This window comes from Natator depressus, chromosome 1 (genome assembly GCF_965152275.1).
Source record: "Natator depressus isolate rNatDep1 chromosome 1, rNatDep2.hap1, whole genome shotgun sequence".
NCBI lineage: Eukaryota > Metazoa > Chordata > Testudines > Cheloniidae > Natator > Natator depressus.
Window position 1 is genome coordinate 283,608,604 of NC_134234.1, and position 22,612 is coordinate 283,631,215.

General features: G+C 40.7%; 1 protein-coding gene across 3 annotated transcripts in view; it reads left to right on the forward strand.

Annotated features, from left to right (window-relative positions):
• Positions 1–14,671, forward strand: part of CPM (carboxypeptidase M) — a 65,974-nt gene extending 51,303 nt beyond the window's left edge. The window contains exons 7-9 of one of the 3 annotated variants that reach the window (XM_074942077.1): positions 3,490–3,642; positions 11,134–11,282; positions 14,273–14,671. In XM_074942077.1, coding sequence (XP_074798178.1) covers positions 3,490–3,642; positions 11,134–11,282; positions 14,273–14,506 — 536 coding nt within the window. In that variant the 3' untranslated portion in view covers positions 14,507–14,671. Of the gene's footprint in view, positions 1–3,489; positions 3,643–8,799; positions 9,538–11,133; positions 11,283–14,272 lie in introns of those variants that run through there. The other 2 variants (XM_074942078.1, XM_074942079.1) reach the window with 2 other exon arrangements.
• Positions 14,672–22,612: the final 7,941 nt, after the last annotated feature.

Sequence of the window (22,612 nt, forward strand, 5' to 3'; positions counted from 1 at the left end):
CTTGTCCACACTAGTATTGAACTCAAGTGAGCTGATTACTAATTAATTTGAGCTATCCAATGTGTTTGCAGTCTGGGCACTTCAGGACACAAGCTTTTGTGGAGCATCCAGATGAGCATGTACAAACATGTTAGCCAACACAAGTTAATGGGCCAGTTTCCACTGCCTGGGTCTTCAGCTCCTCCCTGCCCTCAAGCCCAGCTCTTTTACTGCTCTATCAGCCAGCATGCCACCTATCACAGTTCAGGGCAATTGCACCTGTACTCCCCCTCTGTGGTCCAGCAAGGGCGCCCGCTTTCAGGCTTCTGGCTCCCCTGGCTGTCACTTCTCTTGGGTGCATCTCTCTCCCTTCTGACCAGGCTATCTCCAGGCTGAACAGTTCTCTGCCTTCACTGTGTTGTTATCAGTAAAAGACAGGCTCTCGGAGCAAGCTTCTCTTGTCCTCTCTTCAGAGGTGAAGACACTGTGGTGAGTAGATCTAAGTACGTTATTCACGTAGCTGAAGTTGCGTAACTTAGATCAATCTCTCCCCCCCTTCCTCCCCCGCACTGTAGACCAGGCCCAGGGGGTTTCAAGTTCATCACAGCTTCAGCTCAGAACAAGTACACTCATGACTTGGATGTGGATAAATTGGAGAGAGTCCAGCGAAGGGCAACAAAAATGATTAGGGGTCTGGAACACATGACTTATGAGGAGAGGCTGAGGGAACTGGGATTGTTTAGTCTGCAGAAGAGAAGAATGAGGGGGGATTTGATAGCTACTTTCAACTACCTGAGAGGTGGTTCCAGAGAGGATGGTTCTAGACTATTCTCAGTGGTAGAAGAGAACAGGACAAGGAGTAATGGTCTCAAGTTGCAGTGGGGGAGGTTTAGATTGGATATTAGGAAAAACTTTTTCACCAAGAGGGTGGTGAAACACTGGAATGTGTTACCTAGGGAGGTGGTAGAATCTCCTTCCTTAGAAGTTTTTAAGGTCAGGCTTGACAAAGCCCTGGCTGGGATGATTTAATTGGGGATTGGTCCTGCTTTGAGCAGGGGGTTGGACTAGATGAACTCCTGAGGTCCCTTCCAACCCTGATATTCTATAATTCTATGACAAGCTTAGTCCACTCCTTATATCTTTGATCTGGAATTTCCAGGAGAAGGTAATTAGCAGACACTTGGTTTCTCTTCCCAGGGCATAAGTTCAAAGGGATAGATTCCAATGGGTCATTTGCATTCCCCTTACTCGCAGGTATTTCCTAGGAAATCCACTTTACATGCATTGTTCCAAAGGTCCTTTGAAGTTCCTCATATTGCATTAATTGCAATTAAATGCAGATTACATTCATACTGTCTTCTGGCTAACAAAGTTCCATACAATTTCACAATAGTACATAAATGTGCATTTTTAATACAATGGCCCCAAAGGTATTATACTTAATGCAGTAAAGTTTCTTAATTTCATAAAGTTTGTTCAAAACACTGCAGGACATTGTTAATCTGTCACATCTCCTCAGAGCTCCTCCTTAGCCAGCTGGCAAGGCTATCTGTTGGCAAGCTGCCACTAAGGCTTCCCCTCCCCTTCTGCCAGGCCAGCTTTTCCCCCACTCAGATAACACCACAAGCCCATCTCCTTCATTTGCACTTGCTCCGTCAGCCCTGCCCCTACAATACACAAATTGAGAGGGAAGGGGTTAATGTTTATGCATTAATATAGATGCACATACATATACGATAAACTCTGTGCCAAATTCTTATCTCTGCTATGGTTGTGTAAATCAAGTGTCCAGTTATCAGTAGAGTTATCTGTGCAGCCGAGATCAAAAAATCTCTCTCCTTTTGTTTAAAAAGAAGAGAATCAATTTCACTTAACATCTATCTTCATGTCTAATCACTGAAACAAATACACCCCTATTTATATCCATGTGTAAATAACCAGATATACACACCTGAATAACCACATTCTATGTACAATAATCACTATGAAAAGTGACACTACACGTGTTTTGTAAACTATTTTCAACTACTCAGCCAGTCTTCTCCCAAGCTTGGCAAAGCCTACATTCCTCCCAGAGTTCTCCATACTGCAAATGCCAAATCCAGGTTTCTACAACCAAAGTACTACAGCAGGGTGGATAAAAATCATTATATTAAAATATATATAATGGAATTTTATTTAAATTAAATACCTTTTATTTTTAAAAATAAACAGAAAATTAAATTTGAAATTATGACAACCTATGTTTAGTCCAAACTTACCATAACCTATTTAAAGCATTTAAATAAAAAAATATATTCAAAGAGTACATGTTTGCTGCAAAGTTTTAAATAAAGTCAAATCACTGAACTGGTGGAAGTCATTGGCTTAGCCTCTGGAACCAGGGATTGTTGTAGTGCTAGCCCAGATTTTGACAGCAGTAACCTCTTCTGAAGTTGTAGAGAATATTTTCTTCATTTCATTCACATAGTTCAGTTCATTAGCTAGTTAATTCAAAGTTAAGAAACCAATTAGGAGTTGAAAAAACATGGAAGCTTGTTTTCCTCTTCCAATCTATGAATAAAAATTCAATGTGAGAGTGAGATCTACTAGTTCTAAAATCTTGAAGGACATAGTGATTAGAAACAATCAGTTCAATTCACTAACTGCAGATAATACTTGCTTTATTTAATAAATCAGTTTTAAATGCAGAACATGCTTTGACAAAAATAAGTTTTTCCTTTTGTGTCCAGCACATTTAAAGTAAGTTTTATTTAACTAATAAAAACCTTTAAATGCTGTTTTTGTGAATTTTTAATTTAATTCCAATTTCCATCCAAATAGTTTGACACACAAAAATAAAAAAATCTAGTAAATAAGAAATATAATTTGCCATTTTCTAACATAATAAAATGTGTAAAAACTAAAATACTGAATAAATGTATTTTAAGCTAAATAATTGCTTAGATAAATATGTGTAAGATATAGTGTATCCTCCCTGTTTAAATCAATTCACTTTGGTCCTCAGCATGCCAAAAAACTCACACCTGAACAATTTTTTTATTGTAAAAAAACAAAAAAAAGCCCACCTTTTCCCCACATTCATAATTCAAATGACTAAAAGGATTTTGAGGCACAACTAAGCATGACAAATTTAGTGCCAAAGTGTAATTTTTTGTCCCTCTTATAGATACGAGTACTTGGAGAGGTTTCGAATCAAAGGGTCCCCTTTCTCAACCATTATTATAGCCTCATTCTAGTAATTCCACCGCACTTTGGAGTTGTTGTTTTTTTAAGTAATTAAGCAGGTTTTCCACAGGGGATCATAAATCTAACTGACTGTGGGATTAAAAAACAATTGCACTTCCCAACTTGTGATAATTTATCTAATTGAATTGCCCTTGCATCATGATCTAAGGAAATGCTTCAAGAAGGCTAGAGTTTAGGAAAAGTTGCACAAGTCTCCTAGTCCATTTTTAGCTCTTACTCAGTGGCTCTCACTGTAATAATCAAATAATTTTATTTTTTTAGGTGGGATGCAGGATTACAACTACATCTGGGGACAATGTTTTGAAATTACGTTGGAGTTGTCATGCTGTAAATATCCACCAGCAAGTCAACTTCAGGCCTTCTGGAATGATAACAAAGCTGCTTTGATTGAATACATTAAACAAGTTCATCTCGGTGGGTAAACTTTTGTATTTTGAATTTCATCTGCTCAACTTCCAATACAGCTTGTAGGGAAGCTCCTGTAACAACATGGCCATGTAACAGGCTCTCCAGCAACAGGCTAGAACCAAGAGAACTACTTCTGTAAGGGACTTTGCCTTTCAGTATGAAATCTGGTTTTTCTTGATTCTTGCTGAATTAAGAGACGGCTGTAGCAGAGAGCTGTGCGCGCCATCCTCATTTTAGAAACAATATTGTGAGCATGATGATGGCTAAGGGAGGATAGTGAGACAGAGAATGCTGCCCAGAAGTGACTGGGACATCTGGAATATTAGCATTGTGAATGCATTTGTTCATAGGCCGTTCTGAAGAAAAATGCAGACTTTTTTTTTAAACTGAACTATGTAGGTGAACCCCATTTAACCTGAGATTGGGGTTTGAGAAAAGAAAGGAAATCCCCAAACTAAGTGTATGTGAACATATCCATTTACAGTAAAAGCTATGTTATCTGGCACCTTACCAACCAGAAAGCTCTAGAAACTGGCATTTCTGATATCTCCATGTTCAAATCTTCAGAAGGGTTGCCATGCTCCCTACCTGGCTCCACGTGGCTCTCATGTCCCTGCTGCTCCTAGGCGGAAGAACAGCCATGGGGGCTCTGTGCGGTACTCTTGCCTCACCCCGAACACTGGCTCCGCAGCTCCCATTGGCTGGGAACCGTGGCCAATGGGAGCTGCAGAGGCGGCACCTGCGGGTGGAGGCAGCATGCAGAGCCGCCTGGTTGTGGCTCCACCTAGGAGCAGCAGGGACATGAAGCCACTCGCAGGGAGCTGCCGAGGTGAGCGCTGCCAGGATCCGACACCCTGAAGCCCCTCCCATGCCCCATCCCCTACCCCAAACCCCCTCCCACACCCAAACTCCCTCCCTCCTTTGGTAAGTATAACTCAGTTAACTGGAATTTTTGACTAACCAGCACCCAGTATCCCCCCAACATGTCGGACAACAAAGCTTTTACTGTATCTAGCTTTATTAAAATTGGATAGATATGGCCATAGTAGTGACACATACCAGTCAGAGCCATACATCCAGCTTTCACATCTATTAGGGGCAGTGAGCAGCGACCAGCACTGATTAAAATAGAAAGCTGTAGAAAGATGCCCCCATTCTAAGAGACATTTATGAAAAAGCTTTTTTAAATGAAGACCGACAAAACATATCATTTGTGTCAAATGGGAAAAGGGTAGGGCTTACTTTTTGTGGGTTTGCTCATTTAGGATCCAGGAGCTATTAAGAGCAGAATTCATCTGCCTTCCTTATTTCTGACAGCCGTCCAGGTTTCAAAGTATTGATTAAAACCTCGTAAGCCACTGACCACACAAAGGGCCCATTTTTGCAGCTGTTCTCTGCACAGATCTTCCCACTGACCTCTCTGGTGCTTCTATATGCACAGCAGCTACAGAACCGAAGTCACCTAAAATAGAGACTTGTGTCCACCCAGTCTTTGGGAAGTGGACTCCAGTGGGCAGTGTTCAATACAGGGTCCTCTGAGGAGTCAGACAAATATCCCAGCCTCTGCCTCCATCCTATGGGGTCAGGAGGGAAAAGGAGTTAGAAAGATGCTGGGATCTAAAATCTACAGGGGGTCCATCCCTGGTGCAGACACATGCTGAGGGGGAGAGGGGCATACAGCCAATACTGGGCACAGGAGATTAGAATCTATAGTAGTTAGGTGCAGGGGGAGAACACAGGTGAAGGAGCCTGGCTCAACTACTTAGGAAATTAAAGGCTTCTCCCACTCCTCTGTGGCTTTACTGAGGTGTCAGAGCTAGGAGCCAGTTGGAAGCAGCTGGCAACTGGTATTGCCAGCCTCAGGTGTTCAAAACTCATTAATAAGGTTAAGATTTTGTCACGGTTTTTAGTAAAAGCTGCGGACAGGTCACAAGCAATAAACAAAAATTCATAGAAGCCCATGACCAGTCTGTGAGTTTAACTAAAAATAATTGGCAGGGGAGAGGCTGATGGGGGATGATGAAGCCCAAGCCCAGCTGTGAGGGGCAAAGGGGGTTTAGCAGCCACTGCCATCATGGCAGCTCCGGGTTCCCTGCCACTCACAGAGGCTGGGAGCTCTGGGTCCCCCCACTGGCCAAGCCAGCTCAGGGCTCTGGGTCCCCACTGGCTGACAGCTTCGGCCCCTGCACCCCACAGCTGAAGCGGAAAATGTCAGAGATCTCTGAAAGTCATGGAATCCATGACTTCTGTGACCTCCATAACATAATCTTATCCTTTTTCATTAGTCATGCTCCATCTCCGCCCCCCAAAATCCCAGGATATTAGCTTAAACACAATAAGATTTAAAAAATAATAATTTGGCTTCTCTTTATTTGCCTTCTGGTTTCTAAGCAACTAGGATGTACTGAGGTCACGTTTTAAAACTTTTCTTCACAACCATGTGGGCTGCAATCTTACTTTTCATTTTAAAACAAAACAAAACATGAATTTGGAAACTGTGTCTCTAAGACAGTCATCAAGTATTGCAAGATTTGACAGCATTGCAACAGACTTCAGTCTTACGATATTAGCCCTTGAGGAAACCGTCCACCTATGCTCCTCATATGCTCCCTAGTACGAAGGAGGAGAGAGAGGAAATTTTGCCCTGCTTGCCCAGCAAGGAGTGAGCTGAAGCCTTCGTCACTCAAGGAGTACTGCCTCATGTCACCCCGATGGAACCCTCCCAGCCCCTCCCTCAGCCAGGAATGGGACAGAAGTCACAGAACTCACCCTCATTACACTTTTTTCTGAGCCTGCAAACTGTGGTTTACAATGAGTTTTCTGCAGTGTGGTGCACCTAAAAGTGACGCCCTCACTTCAAAGGGTGAGGGGATCCTGAGCAATTTACAGTGGGCTGGGTGGGATTAGAGATGGCAGTTTGTATTGGGATGTTCACTAATTAAAGACAGTTGTAGGGTTTCACTTCAGAGAAAACCAGCATGGGGAAAAGGAATTAGATTTTTTTTAAGTGAAGTGTCGCAACCCCGCCCCCATGTGGGCAAAGGCTGGCAGTGCTAGAGGGCAGCAGCTTTTAAATGGAAGCGAGCAGTGATTTAACAGAGACCAACCCACAGTGCACTCCCATTAACAAGAGACATTGCCACATTTCCCTGTGCAACAGCTTTCATATGGGTATTAACGCCCCTATAGGTCTTATGGGCATACAGTGCTTGAATAGGAGCCTGCTCATATGGGTCCTGATTCCATATCCTGGAAGGAAAACATAGGTGCACATTTCTAGTTAGCATACTTATATATTTTATAGCATACTATAGAAGTAGTGTGTTTGTAAAATTTGTTATAAAAAAAACCTGAGGGAAGGGAATTGTCAAGATTCACAGGCAGAAATACACCCTGCTCTTTAAACTTGTCATAGATCCTTGAAGCCCCAGTCATAGACCAAGACCACATTGCGCTAGGCATTGTATAAACACAAAACACTGTTCCCGCCCCAAAGAGCTTGCAATCTAAGACTATATCTACACTATGAGCTAGGGGTGCCATTCCCTGCTCACGTACACCTACACCAATGAAAGTTAGCATGAGTATGTGTACACAGGCCCACTGGGAATCACACCCCTAGCTGGTAATATAGACATAGTCTAAGTCATTGTTTCTCAATGACTGGTCTTGTTGACCGGCATCGGTCCCTGAGATCGCCCTAACAAAGTTTAGGAAGGCAGTAAGTTGCTCCCTAGTATCAAAAAGGTTGCAAAATACAGGCCTAAGTAATCTTCGCTTTCTGAATAGTTTAAAAAAAAAAAGTTAGGTGCCTACAGATATTTTGCTTTCAAGGAAAAACATAAGCAGTGTGGTAGATGGCCAAAATGGGTTTTCTTCCCTTACATAATTTATCAGTGGAACATGAGGGGAAGCCCACAGGGTTCTACAGTGTAGTAATATTTCATATGCAAGAATACCTTGCAGCAACTAGCAGTCTCAGCATAGGTCCTTATTTTGGGTTTGTTATTCTGCCAAAGTTTATATACAAAAACATATTCCCAAAAAACCTCTGTGTAGATGTGCCTTTAGATGTTAATAAAGAATTGCAGGCCAGGACTTGTGGTATCAATTGGAACCGGAAAAGGTTCAGGAAAGGGCAACCAAAATGATTAGGGATATGGAACAGTTTCCATATGAGGAGAGATTAATAGGACGGGGACTTTTCAGCGTGGAAAAGAGACGACTAAGGCGGAATATGATAGAGGTCTATAAAATCATGACTGATGTGGAGAAAGTAAATAAGGAAGTGTTATTTACTCCTTCTCATAACACAAGAACTAGGGGGCACCAAATGAAATTAATAGACAGCAGGTTTAAAACAAACAAAAGGAAGTATTTCTTCACACAATGCACAGTTAACCTGTGGAACTCTTTGCCAGAGGATACCAGACTATAACAGGGTTGAAAAAAAAAAAAAAAACTACCGGTAGTTAAATTCATGGAGGATAGGTCCATCAATGGCTATTATTCAGGATGGGCAGGGATGGTATCCCTAGCCTCTGTTTGCCAGAAGCTGGGAATCAGCGACGGGATGGATCACTTGATGATTACCTGTTCTGTTCACTCCCTCTGGGGCATCTGGCATTGGCCCCTGTCAGAAGACAGGATACTGGGCTAGATGGACCTTTGGTCTGACCCAGTATGGTCGTTCTTATCTTCTATCCACTGGCCATGCTTCTCATATTAAAGATGAAAGGGCCTGAAATTTGCCTAACTGAAAGCTGCAGCCATTCTTATTGTGGTCCCTCAGCTGAGTAAAAGTTTGGATGGCCCTATTTTATACTGCACCTCTGTCTGAAATGGGACTGTACATACATAATTTGAACTGGTATAACTGTTCTGGGGACCAGAAGGAGGAAGAGTCAGATCAGTTGAAAGTCTTTGGGTAAAGAAAAAAGGGAAGAAATCGGCATGATATCATGGTAGGGGTCGACTCTAGAGCACCAAATCAGGAAGAAGTGGAGGAGGTATTTCTTGAGCAAACAACAGAAATACCCAAAACACAAGATGGGGTAGTAATGGGAGACTAACTTCCCAGATATCTATTGGAAAATTAATATAGCAAAACACAAAATTTCCAATAAGTTCTTGGAATATATTGGGGACAATTTTTTGTTTCAGAAAGCGGAGGAAGTAACCGGGGGATAGCCATTTTAGACTGACCAACAGGGAAGAATTGGTTGTAAATCTGAAGAGGGAAGGCCATTTGGGTGAAAGTGATCATGAAATGACAGATTTCACAATTCTAAGGAAAGGAAGGAGTGAGAGCAGCAGAATAAGGAGAATGGACTTCCAAAAAAAGCAGACTTCAAAAACTGGTAGGTAAAGTCCCACAGGAAGAAAATCTAAGGGATAAAGGAGAGTTCAGGACAGCTGGCAGTTTCCCAAGAACACAATATTAAATGCCCCACTGCAAACTGTCCCTATGTGAAGGACAGATAAGAATAGTAAGAGGTCAATATGGATTCATCAGAAGCTCTTTAATGACCTGAAAATCAAAAAGGAATCTTGCAAAAGTGGAGATATGGACAAATTGCTAAAGGGGAGTACAAAAGAATAGCATAGGTATATAGGGAGAAAAATCAGAAAGGCTACGGCACAAAACGAATTACACCTAGCAAGCGACATAAAAGGCAATAAGAAGAGGTTCTTTAAATACAGTAGGAGCAAGAGAAAGACAAAGGAAAGTGTAGCTCCTCTACTTAGCGAGGAAGGACCGCTTATAACGGATGACATCAAGAAGACTGTTTGATGACTATTACGTTTCATTCAGTCTTCACTAGGAAGGTTAATGATGACTAGATATTGAACACAATTACTATTAACAACGTTGGTGGGGGAGAAGGAAACGCAAGCCAAAATAGGGAAACAACAGGTTAAAGAATATTTAGATAAATTAGATGTATTCAAATTGGCAGAGCCAGATGAAATTCATCCTAGGGTAATTAAGGAACGAGCTGAAGCAAGCTCAGACCATTAGCAATTATCATTAAGAACTCCTGAAGGACTGGAGAAGGGAGACTAAACATAGTACCTATCTTTAGAAAGGGCAACAATGAGGACCTGGGAAATTATAGGCCAGTCCGCCTAATCTTCATACCTGGGAAGATATTGGAACAAATTATCAAACCAGTTTATAAGCACCGAGAGGATAACAGGGTTACAAGGTGTGACGAAGTGGGGTTTTATTCATCTTATGTTGCATGTGAGTCTTACTGTCCTATACTAATACTGTGGGTACCTCTGTTTCCCTGTGTACTGCACCAATATTTCGGTGGTGGGAATTGGGGGTGTGATTTTTGCTGAGACCCTTGGGGCAGGGGAGGCTGCCCAGCTGTCTGCACATATGTAACCCAAGACACAGGAGACATCTTTTGCCTGAGAAGCAGGAGTACAGAAATCAGTTTTAAGACCCCTTAATGTCAAAAAAAGTGGCTTCGTTGTGTGGAAGGGTGCAGGGTTAATCCAATTTAACACTGCTAAATCCGACATAAATTCGTAGTGTAGACCAGGCCTATAACAGGTGGTGGTAGGGTTATTTATTGTTGCAGTAATTTGGAGCAAGAGATACACATTAGCCTTTTGCCCATGATCCTTGATTATTCAAATGTGGTTGATAGGCTAGACTTTACTAATTAATTTTAACAGATTGTCCTCCAAAAGAATATCTCACATATACAATGAAATCTGGATTTAATACAGCACTGTTTAAACATTAGAGTAAGGTTTATCAACCTGTGGGTTTCATCGAACAAGTAAAAAAAAAAAAAAAAAACCAACAATAATATGGGCTGGGGTACGTGGATCTGAACCCACAACCTTTACACAGTGGCAAGGTTGCTACTGAGCCAAAATTATACATTTAATTAAATATACTGAATAAAATAGCAGAAACTGAGCTAACACACTTCATCAATATTGTCTCAAATAGCTGTTGCAGATAAGTCAGTTAACAAAACCACTCATTCTTGGAAATCTGGTGTGTTAGAAGATTTGGGAAGACTAAAATATAAGTAAATATACAACTACTCTGCCTTTTTGAAACACTAGTCGAGAAGCAATGTTTGACTACACCAACAGGGTAAATGAGTTTTTGTTTTAAGCTAGGTAAATAAATTCAACAGCATAAAAGAGATTTAAGTAAGTTCTTTTGTAGAGAACACATGCAGCAACATCAATGTAAACTACGAAATTGTACCTTTAGAGAATGAGATGGAAAAGCCGACACGGCTGCATTTTAACTTGATGGGAAGGTAAATGATTAAGAACTAAGAATTTTGTGCTGCTGCTACTTATTTTCGTTAGCAATATGTAGGAGACTGGCTCTATTGTCTAGTTTGGGGAGGAAATGACTGAAACAAGCCTCTGCTGCAATGAATGATGAAAAAACTGGCTTTTCCAGACCAGAAAATGAAACCAACAGTCACATTTACATACTCTCTCCCTGCCTCATAGGTATCAAAGGTCAAGTTCTTGACAGGCATGGACAGCCTATACCAAATGTAATAGTGGAAGCCAAAGGAAGGGAACATATCTGTCCCTATAGAACCAATCAACATGGAGAATATTACCTTCTCCTCCTGCCTGGAAGCTATGTGCTTAATGTAAGATGACTACTCTGCTAAACCTTCGTTTCTAAATTATGTTCAGAGAGTTCTTGAAATTGCCAGAGACAGGAGCCTATAAAATTAAGGTGTTGGGGTTTGGATTTTTGTTTTGTTTTAATAAAATAAATGTACAGTGTCGACACAGGGCAGGGGGTTCCCCCAACTGCTGAGAACAGCCATTCACCTCTTGGTAACATCATCAATCAATATTCATCTATTTAGCATTTAGCAATACCCATTACTTATTGAAAAGTGAGCAGGCGAGAAGTACGAAAGGCCTCATGTGGACACAGTACATGGGGAGGGGGAATGGCAAGGACTGGCATGACAGAACAAAATCTCTTTCATTCAGAGGCCTTTTAAATAGTAGTTGCATATTTTTAGGGTGAGCAGGATTAGATTTTTATTGGATAAGTGTCCATAAATGTTGATTTCATCATACACATACCACCCCAACCAAAACTATTTCCATTCAGGATAATCAAAATTGAGAGGCAAAGTAAGAAAAATGTTGCTTAAGAAATTATTAGAGCTTGATTTAAGGATATTTACTTTCTGTGTTTTGACATGTTGACAATTTGTCAAATCTAAAAAAATACTTAAAAAAAACAAAACATCCATAGTATCCATCGAAAATATCAAAATATAAAAAATGCAGTCAAGCCTGCCTATTTCGAATGTTTCCAGTGGAGGCATAGTGCTGCTCTGAAAAGGGACTATATAAAAAAATGGCCGCTCATTGTGTATGCAGAGCCATATTTGCCCACTTGAATGAGAAAAATGAATACAGAAAATCCTGTTTTCTAAAAAGAGTGCAAAGTTGGACAAACTATCAGCATTTTCTAAAGCCTAATATCTAGGTGGTAACATGACAGGCCTTCAACTAGTGGCAGATTTGTCTTAATCAGTCAAATCCCAGTAGTGCTGATAACTTAAGATACTGCATTCTAAATGGTAATTTTTTGCAGGGATCTCAGGATTTCTGTGGCCATAATCAAAGAAGTCATTGTGGTTGATAAGGGAACAGATCTTGGAAATTGCTGCTCTGGGACTAGCCTAAATAACTAGAGACTGGATGGCAACTTTACATGTACTGGCAGAGAACAGCAATATTCAGTAGAACGAGACAGAGGGCTGTGGAAGGGGAAAAGTGGGGGCTCCCTTCTATACTACCTCTCCCACAACCTGTGGAAGTCCCTTTGCAGGACTTCTGCTTCCACCTCCAGGGATGTTGCACACTGTATAGAAAGTAACTTGCTTGATTTAAGATGGAAGAGTTGCATCTTAGAGTTCTCTTTCTAATACTTGGTCTTTGCATCAGTTTCATAAATTTGAAATTCTTAAAGGCCAGCCTTACTCTGAAAAGTGACTGTAAAAATGCTATTTTGGGGTTCTATGCTTATTGCTAAGGCTAAGATTGTGTCATGGATATTTTTAGTAAAAGTCACAGACAGGTCACAGGCAAAAGAGAAAAATTCATAGAAGCCCGTGACCTATCTGTGACTTTTACTAAAAAATATACCTGACAAAATGGGGATCTGCAGGTCCCCACACGGCCTCAAGCGGAGCAGCTGCGCAGGGGCTAGGAGCTGCCTGCAGCAGCTGGGGGCTGCGGGGTACCCCTGCTACCCACAGCTCTGGGGGTCCTCCGCTGCCCATGGGGGCCAGGACTGCAAGGTACCCCCGGCAGTGGCAGCCACGAGCTGTGGGGGTTCCCCCGCCACCTGTGATGACTGGGAGCTCTGGGGGCCGCTGGGGTTACCCCTGCAGCTCCCTGCCCCCGGAGGAGGCGGGGGACCCTGCAGCTCCCAACCACCGCAGGCTGAAGTCACGAAGGTCACTAGAAGCCACAGATTCCATGACTTCCGTGACAAAATCGTAGCCTTACTTATTGCTTCAGTGGATTTTCGCATCAGATGTCTGTTTACAAGTGATGAGATTTTTTTCCTACCTACCAGCCCTGTAAACTTATATTGGGGATCAAAGTGAAGCTGGGTTTTTCCTTCTAATGCGTCACTGCAACTCACAGATTTTGCAGGCCAACTTAGGCCTTTGACAGCATCACTCAGCTCTTCAAAAGAGTTTCATAGATTTAACTAATTGTAACTTAATACACATTTCTGTTAATTTACAAGATAGAATAAAATCCACTGCTCACTCAATCTTAGCTGTGTTGACTCCGCAGAGCTACAAGAGTAAACACATCACTTAAGTTAACAGATATGACTCTGCACCTTTTGCGAGGGGATTGACTGAGTAAGAAGCTGCCATTTTTATACAGTCACTTTTCAGAAGAATAGAATCTCATTTAAAAAAAATAAATAAATACACTTCCCAACCTACAGCCAGCAAAGTGAATGACAGTTGTTGACTCTAGTTGTTTGGCCTATGCAAGGCAGAGACTCCCATCTAAATGTTAATACATGCAACAAGCAGCAAGGAGAAATCCTAATTGATGTCAGAGGTCATGGTAATATAGTTATTATTCCCTGTGGATATTTCCATCCAATATGGACAAACACATTCTGAGTTCTACCCAGCACTTTACTCGTTCCTAGCCTCTTAATCAAACAAAATATTCTTCTTTTGCTCTGATAATTTGAGTCATCCAATAGTTCATTGTTCATTCATCATTAGCCAATAAACCAGCTAAAGCAAAAGTAACTAAATCCCTTTTGTTCTCTGTGAAAAAGTTGCCAAGAATACCTAGTATGTTTTCTCCTCTGTTATCTATGTTATTGCAATTAGACTTAAACATAAGTAAAATATTTCTCACCCTTCTCATTTAATGTTCACTCTATACTTTACTTTTATCTTTACTTTCACAATCTACCTAACTAATTTATGCAGGAGGAGCGCTACATCTAATCTCTGCATTAGATGCAAAGAAGCACTCTACAATATTTGTAAAGTAAATTATGTAACTAAAATGACTAGAGCTAGCATGTTAAACAAGCTAGTAAGAACATTTTCTTGTTTGTCCTTAGGCTACAGCACCCGGATCTGGATCAATACTAAAGACACTGCTAGTACCAAATGGTCCTGAAAACTTCAGTGCTTTGAAATATGACTTTGTTTTCTCAGAGGTCTCCACCATAGCAAGAGATGCTTCGTGCCCTACCAAACCTCTTTATCCAGATTTTGAAACCATTTCAGCAGCAGTAAAACCTACTTTGCATTTCTTGGCTTTAATGACTGTTTTGTATACAGTTTTCAAATAAAGCCAAGGAAGAATTAGGTGAAACTTGAAAACATTATCTCTAGCACATCAATGCACAAATGTGTTTAAGAGCTAAAAGTTGTATTTGCAAAAGAGTGTATATTATTGTATAATTGAATACCGAGGATTTTTTTTAATCAAGTTTACTATATTTTTAAAATGTTGGCCGGACAATCAATAAATTTTTTGACTGTTTAAATGTACCAGAATAATGCTGATATCCATTCCCCTTTCGTAAGATCAAGCTTGCAGCAGGTTTGTCTTCACAAGCTGAAGGTAGCTCAGCTGTCTGTCTGCACCACAGATATACCAGACCCAGACCTATCAATCTCCCACACTGTGTAACTCCTCCTGTTAATTTCCTTCTGAAGTCCCTGTAAGCTCTTCATTGACACTTGACTCAGTATGCTTATAGACTTCTGCTGTAAGACACAGAATGGTCCACCAGGGATATAATTGTCTCCCACCTCCCTGTCTGGAGAAGTATGTCTCAAGGCATGCTATCTTTGAGTGACCTGCCTTTGACTACAAGGCCTCGTGAGCATAATTTTCAGCATAGATACATAACCCCTCAGATATTCTCTGTACGTACATCTCACAATCACGATGACCAGTGTGAAACAGGCTTTCAGTAGAGACCTTTCATGATCCCTTTTTGGTAAACCCCAGGGATCCCTGAACCCATATGTGCTCCTCTGCCCTTGGGTCACTGTAATCCTATCAAACAGAGGAGAAAAAAAAGTCTCACTTAAGAAAGTTGAAAGCTGATCTAACAGTCCTCCAGAAACTCCACCTCATTGAATCTGAGGCTTTTTTTTTAGTAATTACCCAGCCATGTCTAGGGAGGCGTCAATCCAGTTCAATAAAAAATTGAACCCATAAATCCTATCAACTGATAAAGACATGGAAGGAGAGCTCTTAATTGTTAATGCTGGCATCTCCCATGTTACGCACACTTTTGTTAACTCTATGCCCCCAACAAAGATGATTCCTCCTTTTTCAATCAATTATTTTGAGATTGACTCCTCTCTAGGAAACCAGATTATATCAAGGGACTTCAGTGAAATGTTAGACCTGCTTTTGGACAGATTGAGCAGACTCCACCGTTCCTGGTCCTCAGTGAGGCAGACCATTACTGCCCAGATGGAAGAACGGGGCTGAAAGGACACGTGGAGGCGGCAGCACCCTCAAGGTAGAAACAATTCCCCTTTTTCTCACCCCTGCATTCCCTATAATCACAGTGGGAATTTTTTTTGGTATCAGGTGGCTTGATATTTCATTATTAATGAAACAACACCTATTATGATCTTTGATCACGCACCTGTGGTGGTTGCTACTCATCTCCTGAAATATAGGGGCTTCCAGAAGATGGAGGTTAAACTCCTCTTTACTAGTAGAGAGACAATTTTAAAAAACTTTGTGGAGGAAGAAACACAATTTTTCTTTGAGACCAGTGACAACCCTTTGAACTCCCAAGCAATCTCACTGGACACTTTCAAGGCATACTTAAGGGGAAGAATATCATCCTACTTCTTTCATAAAAAGAGAGATAGGCAGGGTGAGCTGGTGAATTTAATGTAAAGGCTCAAGGAGGCAGCTATGCTGATAGCTGAAGGAGGCTATTCTCTCAGCTATGCTGATTCTCCCTCTTCTGATAAACTCCAAGATATGAAATAAATACATTAACCTCAGCTCAGGCTGAATTTGCTTTGTTTAGAGTAAAACAGACATACTAGGAATTCAGCAACAAAACTGGGAAATTAATTCACTGAAAGCTAACATCCCCTCAATTCACTCGTCAGAGGCAGATACTCACCGCTCAAAAACATATTCATGAACAATTCTCTACATTCTACCAATGCCCATATTTAAAGGAAAACTCCCCTGATGATTAATTACTTGAGGAATACACCAAAAAAACCTGCAATTCCCCCAGCTAACAGAAGAACAAAAAATTTGGCTTGATTACTTTACAAACTTGTGAGAGTATGGAACAAGAAATTGGGTAGGGCCCTGCCTCAAAGGCTTTCCTGCTGAATTTTATGCCCAATTCAAAGACAGACAGTCTGGCTCCCAGACTGGCCAAAGTATACACTGCCCTCTTCAATGAATGAAGCCCTAATCTCAGTAGGTTTTAAGCCTGACAAAGATGCCTAGGAACATGCTAGCTATTTACTAATATCCATAATCAACTCTGATATTAAAATATTGTCTAGAATCCTAGCTGGATGATTAGAAAAAGCAATGAGGAGCATAATACACCTGGACCAGGTGGGTTTTATACAAGAGAGACAAGGGTCAGAAAACACTCATCTTAATGTGCTGTCCTACTATCAAAACCCCTTGAAACTGATGGCTATTCTGTTGGTGTATGTGGGAAAAGCCTTCAATAGAGCAAATTGGAGGTATTTTTTCCTCATCCTATAAAAATATGGACTTTGTCCCTCTTTCATTTCCTAGGTTAGACTTCTGTGCTCCAATTCCAGGTTACAACCAATAACTACATCTCCCCTCTTTTCAGTCTCTAGTCCCACAGTAACAGACAGGGCTGTCCCTGTCTTCCTTCCTATTTGATTTGGCCTTGGAGTTGCGTGCAATACAAGTTAGAGCACGCTAGGGGATCCAAGGTATTACACATAGGGTCCTAACAGACAAAAATATGCTTCTGTGCTGATATACTTTTATTTATCACCAACCCCCCTCAGGTCACCCCCAACATATTACAAAACCTTTGAATTGTTTGGGAAAATCCCAGGGCACAAAATTAATTGGCACAAGTTGGAGGCTGTCAGTATCTCTCAGAAAGTACATAACGTCACCCTCTTAGACAAAACTTTTCGCTGGCAACAGGAGGAAATCAGTCACAGGCTTGGCAATCCGCTTTTCTAGGAATATAAAAGAAAGTCAAAATTAATGTTAATCCTCTTATCGCACCGATATCTTTGGATTTACATAGATGGCAGGCCCTCCCTCTATTGCTTTGGGGTAAAGTTTAATGTATTAAAGATGAATGTCCTTCTAATGCTTCTATTTATGCTTAGCTCCTTGCCAGTTTATAATTACCCTTCTGGTATTTTTTTTCAGAATTAACATTTGTAAGATCTTCTTGTGGGGTATGGGCAACAAGCCCAGAATATCCTTTGAGAAAAACCATGACTGCCTATCAAATCAGGAGGCTTTGGGTCTACCAAACTATAGGCTTTACTATATTATCCTCAGTCTTGAGACAAGTGGCATAATGGTTGGCCCTTCAACGCTCAGGATCTCCAGCCTGGCTGTACATGGAAGGAAGGAACTTTAGCCCCACCACCACCAGAATCAATTCTAAAAATGAGTCTTCTACCATTTTCCTAAGAAGAAATCTGTCACAATTCTGACATCTTGGAAAGCTTGGTATCTGGTTGTGTCTGTTTAAATATCATCCCTTATTACATTCAAAGACTTCAATTTGGGGTCATTCCAAAATTTTATAGACCCACTCTATGGCCTGACTAAATTTAAAAACAAAAAACAAAACAAAAAATCAACACATTTTGAGCATTAATCACAATTGAAAATGAGTCCTTCATGCTCTTTCCTTGTCTTAGGAAGCAGGAATGGCAATAATTTCATGCTCTGCAACACCAATTTGGTTCAGATGCCTTTGCAGCCCCAGAATCCCTAACTTTGGAGCTTCCTGAAAAAGTTATACTGTCTACTTAAGTCATTGTCTAGTCTGTATTCCAAACTATCAGGCAAATTGGCAATCAGCAGGGACAATGTTAGAAAGAAATGGGAAAATGAGTGATCAGTTTCCCTTGCCAACATTCAGTGGAATCAGATTTGTTCCACTATACAACCCCAATCTAGCAAGCTGTGTTAAGATAGGGCCAGTAGGAAATTCTTTGGAGAATGCACTGGATTCCATATAGGACTTTTCAAGTCCAGCATACCCGGGTTTAACAAATGCTGATGCTGCAATGCAGCAGGTGCTAAACTTACATCATATGCTTTGGGATTGTCCTGCGAGCGGTCTTTTCTGGACAGAGATAAATATATGGACCAATTTCTTTCTGTCCACCAGTGTGGAACTGCAGGCTGGCCACACCATCCTAATCAATCCATCTTGGAAACTGAAGGCCTTTGAAACAGTATGGCTAGGTAGAACTTGATCACAGCCAAACATCTCGTTCTACAATGGTGGCAGTCCTAAGTGCACCCAACTATCGAAGAATGGTGTTTCCACATGGGGAACCTGGTGGCAATGGAACAAATAATGTTTTACAGCAGAAACAACCAAGTTTATAAATATACGGGTCCCATTTTTAGAAGCATTGGAATAATCATTTATAAAGTCCCCATCGGGTAAACTTTTTTGCACCCACTACTCCGACCTTAGACCCCCTTCTGTCTCCTCAATCCATCTCCTTCCTCTTCCCCCTCTCCTCTCTGTCCTATCGTTCTTCTCCTCTCCTCTTTTATTTCCCTCTCAGGCTTTACCTTGGCCCTCCTTTTCCTCTCAACACTCCCTTTTCTCTTCTGCTTCTCTCTTTTTCTGAAAGGAAATAGCTCTGGAGATTAGTTTTGATCTTACTTTACAAAGAACCCCAAACTGGGACTGAATAATAAAATGACCATTAGTACATAACTGTGCGGGCAAATCTCTTTAACAGACAAAAGCTGTCTTTGTTATATTATTCTTTGCCCTTAATAATGAAATTTGATCTATCTTACTTTGCTGTAAAATCAGATGTTGGTTCTATTCCAGATTAGATACCCTTCTTCTCTTTGTTCTTTATTGTTTATTTTAACACAGTTAACATAAAAAACAAAGACTACATTTAAAAAATAGTTGGGTTGGGCTGACATATAATACAAAAAAGAAAGGAAATCTTCCCTCTGTAACTGGAGTTCTTTGACATGTGTGGTCCCTACCTATATTCCATTGTGGATACAAATGTGCTCCATGCACTTAAGACGAGAAGATTCTTGCTAGTAGCATCTGTTGGTCTGTGCCTGTGCTGTTCCCTTCCTTGTGTTCTGAAGCAAAGGTTAGAATGGTCTCCAGTTCCTTCTCTACCATGAATTGAACCTATGATCTGAAGCAGAGGGGAAGGAGGGCAGGTAGTGGAATACAGATAAGGACCATACATCTTGAAGAACTCCGGTTATGGAAAGTAGATAGCCTTTATTTCTTCAAGGGTCGGACCCTCTGAGTATTCTACTGTAGATGACTGACAAGCAGTCTTCATGATGGAAGTGGGTGTGAGGACCCCTGTGGCATTGAGGATTAAAGGACCACCAACCTAAAGGATTAAAAAAGGATAACAAAATTAATGGGTTTGTGGAAGAAGAACCTGTCAAACTAAACTTTTTTTTTTTTAATATTACAAGATTGATTAAGATAACAGTCTTGATGTAATATACTTAGACCTCTGTAAAGCATTTGACTTGGTATTGCACAAAATGTTGATTAAAACACTAGAATGATATAAAATCATCATGGCACAAAAACTGGCCAACTGATAGATCTCAAAATGTAATTGTAAACGGGGAATCATAGACTCATAGAATCATGGAGTGGGAGTGTTTCCAGTGGAGTCCCACAGGGATCAGTTCTAAACCCTATGCGATCTAACATTTTTATCAATAACCTGGAAGAAAACATAAAATCATCACTGATAAAGTTTAGAGATGACACAAAAATAGGTGGAGTGGTAAACCATGAAGAGGACAGGTCACTGATTCAGAGCAATCTGGATCACTTGGTAAAATGGGTACAAGCAAACAATACAGGTTTTAATATGGCTAAATGTAAGTGTATACATCTAGGAATAAAGAATGTAGGCCATGCTTACAGGATGGTGGACTACATTCTTGGAAGCAGTGACTCTGAAAAAGGTTCAGCTGAACTTGAGCTTGCAGTATGATGCTGCGGCCAAAATCGCTAATGCAATCCTGGGATGCATAAACAGGGGGCATCTCAAATAGGAGTAGAGGGGTTATTTTACCTCAATACTTGGCATTATGTGACTGCTGCTGTAATAGTATGTCCAGTTCTGGTGCCCACAATTCAAGAAGGATGCTAATAAATTGGAGAGGGTTCAGAGAAGAACTATGAGAGTGATTAAAGAATTAAAAACACACACCTTGTAATGATAGACTCAAGGAGCTCAATCTATTTAGCATAACAAACAGAAGGTTAAGGGGAAACTTGATTATAGTCTATAGGTATCTATATGGGGAATAAATATTTAGTAACGGGCTCTTCAATCTAGTAGACAAAGGTATAATGATCCAATGGCTGAAATGCTTGCATCCGATGAAGTGAGCTGTAGCTCACGAAAGCTTATGCTCAAATAAATTGGTTAGTCTCTAAGGTGCCACAAGTACTCCTTTTCTTTTTGCAAATACAGACTAACACGGCTTTACTCTGAAACCAATGGCTGGAAGTTGAAGCTAGACAAATTCTGACTGGACATAAGGCATAAAGTTTCAAAAGTGACAGTAATTAACCATTGGAACAATTCACCAAGGGTTGTGGTGGATGGTTCATCACCGACAGTTTTAAAATCAAGATTGGATATTTTTCTAAAATATCTGCTCTAGGAATTACTTTGGGGAAGTTCTGTGGCCTGAGTTATACAGGAGATCAGACTAGTTGATCACAATGGTCCCTCTGTCCTTGGAAACTATGAATTTGTGAGGTCCCCGAAGACTGCAGAAAGGCAAACATAGTACCTATCTTTAAAAAGGGGAACGAAAAGGACCCAGGAAATATAGACCAGTCAGCCTAACTTCGATACCTGGAAAGTTACTGGAATAAATTATTAAACAATAAATTTGTGAACAACTGGAGAATAAAAGGGTTATAAGGACAGCCAGCAGAGATTTGTCAAAAACAATTCATGCCAAAACAACCTAATTTCCTTCTTTGACAAAGTTACTGGCCTAGTGGATAGGGCAGATTTTAGTAAGGTGTTTGATACTGTCGCACATGACATTGTCATAAGCAAACTAGGGAAATATAGTCTCGAACTTATTGTAAGGTGGGAGCAAAACTGGCTGGAAGACCCTACTCAAAAAGTAGTTATCAGTGGTTTGCTGTCAAACCGAGAGGACATATCTAGTGGGTCCCTTACTAGTCAACATTTTCATTAATGACTTTGATAATGAAATGGAGAATATGCTTTCAAAATACACAGAGAACACCAAACTGGGGGGTTGCAAGCACTTTGGAGGACAGATTAGAATTCAAAATGACCTTGACAAACTGGAGAACTGGAATGAAATCAACAAGATGAAATACAATAAAGTACAAAGTACTATACTTAGGAAGAAAAAATCAAATGCACAACTACAAAATGGGGAATAACTGGCTAGATGGTAGTACAGCTGAAAAGGATCTGAGGTTTATAGTGGACCAGAAATTGAATGAGTCAGCAATGTGATGCAGCAACAAAAAAGGTTAACAACATTCCAGGATGCATTAAGAGGAGTGTTGTATGTAAGACATGTGAGATAACTGTCCTGCTCTACTTGGCACTGGTGATGCCTTACCTGGACTACTGTGTCCGATTCTGGGCGCTATACTTTCGGAAAGATATGGACAAATTGGAGAGAGTCCAGAGGAGAGCAACAAAAATGATAAAACGTTTAGAAGACCTGACCTCTGAGGAAAGGTTAAAAACCTGGGTATATCAGTCTTGAGAAAAGATGATTGAGGGAGAAATCTGATAACACTTTTCAAATAAGTTAAGGGATGTTGTAAAGAGGATGGTGATCAATTGTTCTCCATGTCCACTGAGAATAGGACAAGATGTAATGGGCTTAATCTGCAGCCAGGTATATTTAGGTCAGACATTAGGAAAAACTTTCTAACTATAATGGTAGTTAACTCTGAAATAGGTTACCAAGGGAGGTCCTGGAATCCCCATTATTGGACGCTTTTAAGAACAGGTTAGTCAAACATCTGTCAGGGATGGTCTGTTAACTTGGTCCTGCCACAGTGAAGGGGACTGGACTTGACGACTTCTCGAGGTCCCTTCCAGCCCTACATTTCTATGAATCTATAGATCAGCTGAGGAGGTATGCACCAGGATGTAGTGTCTTGTGAAGGTCTGAATAC